The following is a 3,841-nucleotide window of genomic DNA, read 5'->3' as shown; positions in this document are numbered from 1 at the left end:
TAGCACCCCCACTTACCACATTTCTCTATTCAGATTCGTTCCCATTTAGCACGACCCTTTGTGTTCTTTCTTTCAACCATTGTTTTATACATTCTAATATTTTACTATTTATACAATGGGCCTGTAATTTCGTTGCCAGTCTTTCATGTGGTACCTTATCAAAGGCTTTAGCGAAATGCATGTATACTACATCCACCGGAAGCATTAGATATTTTATGGGGCCCAGAGGTGTCATCTATGACATCCGTGAGGCTTTTACATAAAGTTATTATTTTTAATATTTAATCCCAAAATTCATAAAACTTCTTTCTGAAAAGTTCTGCAGCAATTTTTGTTCTCAATATTTCCTCTCTCTTTCTTAATCTTCTTATTTGCTCTTACACTTTGGTCCTTCGCGCTTCGTCTGATCTGAGACAGCGAGTCACCTTTCCATAACTTAAGTGTGCTAAAAGATACAGTTTTTGGGAAGGGGTGGCGGAGGGGGGGGAGGAGAAAGTGGGTTTTGGAGGGAACGAGGCGGATGGCTTTGGTGGGAGGGAGTGGAGGAGGGGTAGAGGGTGGCGATGAGTCGAGGCAAGGGGTGGCTTCGGGGAGAGGGGCTTTGTTGGGATAGGTGGAGCGTGTGGCTTGTATTCCCACATATCCATATCAGAGATTTCTTTTATATTCGTGTGTTATCCTCAAGGTGTATATATCGAGGTGCGGAGTGGCTCCGGGCCCCAGATGTTCTGTGGCTCCTGTACGAGCATGGAGAGTTACTGGTCCCTGCTGTTGGTGCTCCTGCTGGTGCTAGCCTCTGCTCTCTCCGCTCCTGCTGCGGTAAGCTCGCCCACTAGGCTATCACGATGATAATAATAATGTGACACACAATTCCCGGCATTGCTCCAAATGATTTTCTCAATAATAATAATAATAATAATAATAATGACAATAACATTTTAGAAAAAGTTACTACATGCCGTAGTGCTTGAATTAAGGTGAAGGAGAGACCCATATATGTTGTGCAAATTACGAAAATTACACGTGATGAAAATGTGACATTGTCAGACCATGAAGGAAGAATTGAAACAGGAATTTCCTGAAGTACTTTCGTATTTAATAAGAATCCTTCTGAAGATGTATTATTAAATACGAAAGTACTTAAGGAAATTCCTGTTTCAATTCTTCCTTCGTGGTCTGACACTGTCACCCAATATATGTTTAAGTGCATTAAAAACCTAATTTTCGGATGTAACTTCATACATCCTCAAGACGCTGTATACAATGGATATAGATTACATCTGAAAATTTGGTTATTAATAATGCACTTACGCATACATTGGGTCTTTCCTTCCCCTTTAGTAACATTTTAATTATAGAAAAATACTAGAGGAGATAACCTCTTCCTTTTTTTTATAAAATTCGAACGACCAGGCGAATTAAATTATAACACAATAGTTATAAAGAGATCAGTTCTTTTTTCTTAACAGGCTGCTTAGGCATAAACAACATTGTGTACCTAAGTATAGCTCAAAAGTTAACTATGAGTTCAAGTACTATCCCCATCTCACAGGATGGTTAGTCATACATGGAATCAGCAGAAATCATGAGATGCAAGTCTGGTCTAATAGCCTGGACTAGCAAACTCTGGGTAGAGCACAAGAATATCTTCCATAGTTGGGAGCTTTAGCTCGAGAACGTAAGCAGGGCATTTATGAGCTAGACGTCGCTTTCCCGTAGTTAGGTAAGCATCTTTATCTCCGCCACTGTTATGAAAATGGTGGACTTGCTATGGGGGAACTATTACTATTAAGGGGTAAGGGTAGTTAGAATACAGAGTTATCAAATATGGGAGAACTAAAAGGCCCGGCCCCCAAAACAAACTATCCACAGTAATAATAACTTGCTACTAGACCATGTCAGACGAGAGGTTGATCATAGCACTCCCACACAGGAAGAAGGGATACTCCGTTACTAACTTACTTATTTATTAACCCCTTAACAACCCCCCATATACACTCACACCAATAACAATAATAATAATTACTTTACCACACTATCTTACGTTAAAAGCCTTGGTCCACATAGACAGGATACAAGGTTTACACTGTGAACAAGCTAGGGTAAAGTACTACTGGATAAGCACTGAAGCTGGATGCAGCTTAGGGTAGTGAGACCACGTGGTACCCTAATACAAAAATACAACACTTAGGGGTACCCAAAACACTGGCAAATACTACCCCCAGGTCTCACCAATCTTTGCTACCAGAGTAGGCACACTTAAAACACACCGTACTTAACTTAATAGTACAGGAACTTAAGGTAAGGGAAATAAGTAAGAGGAGAAGGTAGAAGAGGGGAGGTGCAGCCACAGAGTAGGGGTGCAGCCATTGAGTAAGTCTCGACACCACGAACGCCAGCCAGAGAAGAACGCTTCCAGCGACCAGCTCAGGCCTCCCGCATTGTGGTGGTGCCGGGAGGAGCCTAATTGATCGTGCAGCTAAACACATTAAAAATCTTCCCCTATTCAACATATTGTTACTTTCCTCGTTCTCAGGGTAGTTAATCTTATAACAATGTTATACTTAATCCACAACAAGCTCAAGAGTTTGAATGCTTGTGAGCAACAAGATTTGTCCTATGTTTGGCAGGGAAGATACGAACAGACACATCGACTTGCGTCTTGCTAATATAACGTAGCTTATTTAGTTCAATTTTGACCTCTGGTTTCCACTTGAGGAACCCAGGGTCGTAACACTCCTCCCCCTTCAGAGAAAAAAAATGTGACTACTAGAATAGTAGTCATATTTTTTTGTAAGAGTATGCAGAGAATAAAAAGGAAAATCTATGCCATAAAAGAAAAATCAATCAAAACAACAATTTCTCTGCAAGAAAAGTACAAAGGAATTCTCTGAAAGAGAGAAAAAAAAGGGAAGTAAATAAATTGGACACGGAATATTTAATGTCACAGGAGAACCTAAAAAAAAATAACTAAAGCATGACAGTTGGTAAACGGCTTCCTGTGGCTCAGATGAATGTTATTCAGGCAACCGGGACAGAGCGTCGGCTATCACGTTGAGCCGGCCCGGTAGGTGGGTAATGGAAAGATTTAAGTCCTGTAGGTACAATGCCCACTTGAGGATGCGTTTATTCTTCCCCTTCATCTGATTCATAAAGACTAGTGGGTTATGGTTCGTGTACACTTCCACCATATTACCTGTGAGGTAAACTTCAAACTTTTTACATGTTAATATTAGCGCCAACGCCTCTTTTTCTACCACTGAATAATTGCGTAGCGCCTTGTCACATGTCACAGAGTAATAATATACTGGGTGTTCCACCTGATCATCCCCAGTTTGCAACAACACTGCACCAGCACCCGAGTCAGATGCGTCAACATGAATTTTAAACGGTCGGTCGAACCTTGGACTAGCAAGCACTGGGGCGGAAGCTAAGATCAATTTCAAATTTTTAAATGCCTCTGCACAGTCTGATGACCACTTAAATTTAACGGCCTTCCACAACAAGTCTGTGAGAGGAGTGGCCACACTGGAAAAGTTCTGACAAAAGCGTCGATAGTACGCACACATACCGATAAATCGTTGAATGTCCTTTTTAGACTGAAGCACGGGATACTCCAGAATGGCACTGATTTTATCTTGCCGAGGTAACACTTTTCCTTGGCCCACTTCATAACCGAGGTACGTCACTGTCCCTTGGCCAAAATGACACTTTTTTGCATTTAAGGTAAGATTTACCTTTTTCAAGATTGCGAACAACTGGCGTAACCTAGCTATGTGGTCAGCCCAATTACTGTCAAAGAGCACGATATCATCTAAATACGCACGACAATTTGGCACAT

At 41.2% G+C, this 3,841-nt stretch overlaps 1 protein-coding gene across 1 annotated transcript in view; it reads left to right on the top strand.

Annotated features, from left to right (window-relative positions):
- The first annotated feature begins 711 nt into the window (after nt 1-711).
- Nucleotides 712-3,841, top strand: part of LOC123761361 (chitin deacetylase 7) — a 24,545-nt gene continuing 21,415 nt past the window's right edge. The window contains exon 1 of the mRNA XM_069328902.1: nt 712-819. Coding sequence (XP_069185003.1) covers nt 724-819 — 96 coding nt within the window. The 5' untranslated portion in view covers nt 712-723. The remainder of the gene's footprint in view (nt 820-3,841) is intronic.

This window comes from Procambarus clarkii, chromosome 22 (assembly GCF_040958095.1).
Source record: "Procambarus clarkii isolate CNS0578487 chromosome 22, FALCON_Pclarkii_2.0, whole genome shotgun sequence".
In the NCBI taxonomy this organism is placed as follows: Eukaryota; Metazoa; Arthropoda; class Malacostraca; order Decapoda; family Cambaridae; genus Procambarus; species Procambarus clarkii.
The sequence above is the reverse complement of the archived record's forward strand: the minus strand, read 5'-3'. Positions and strand labels throughout refer to the sequence as shown.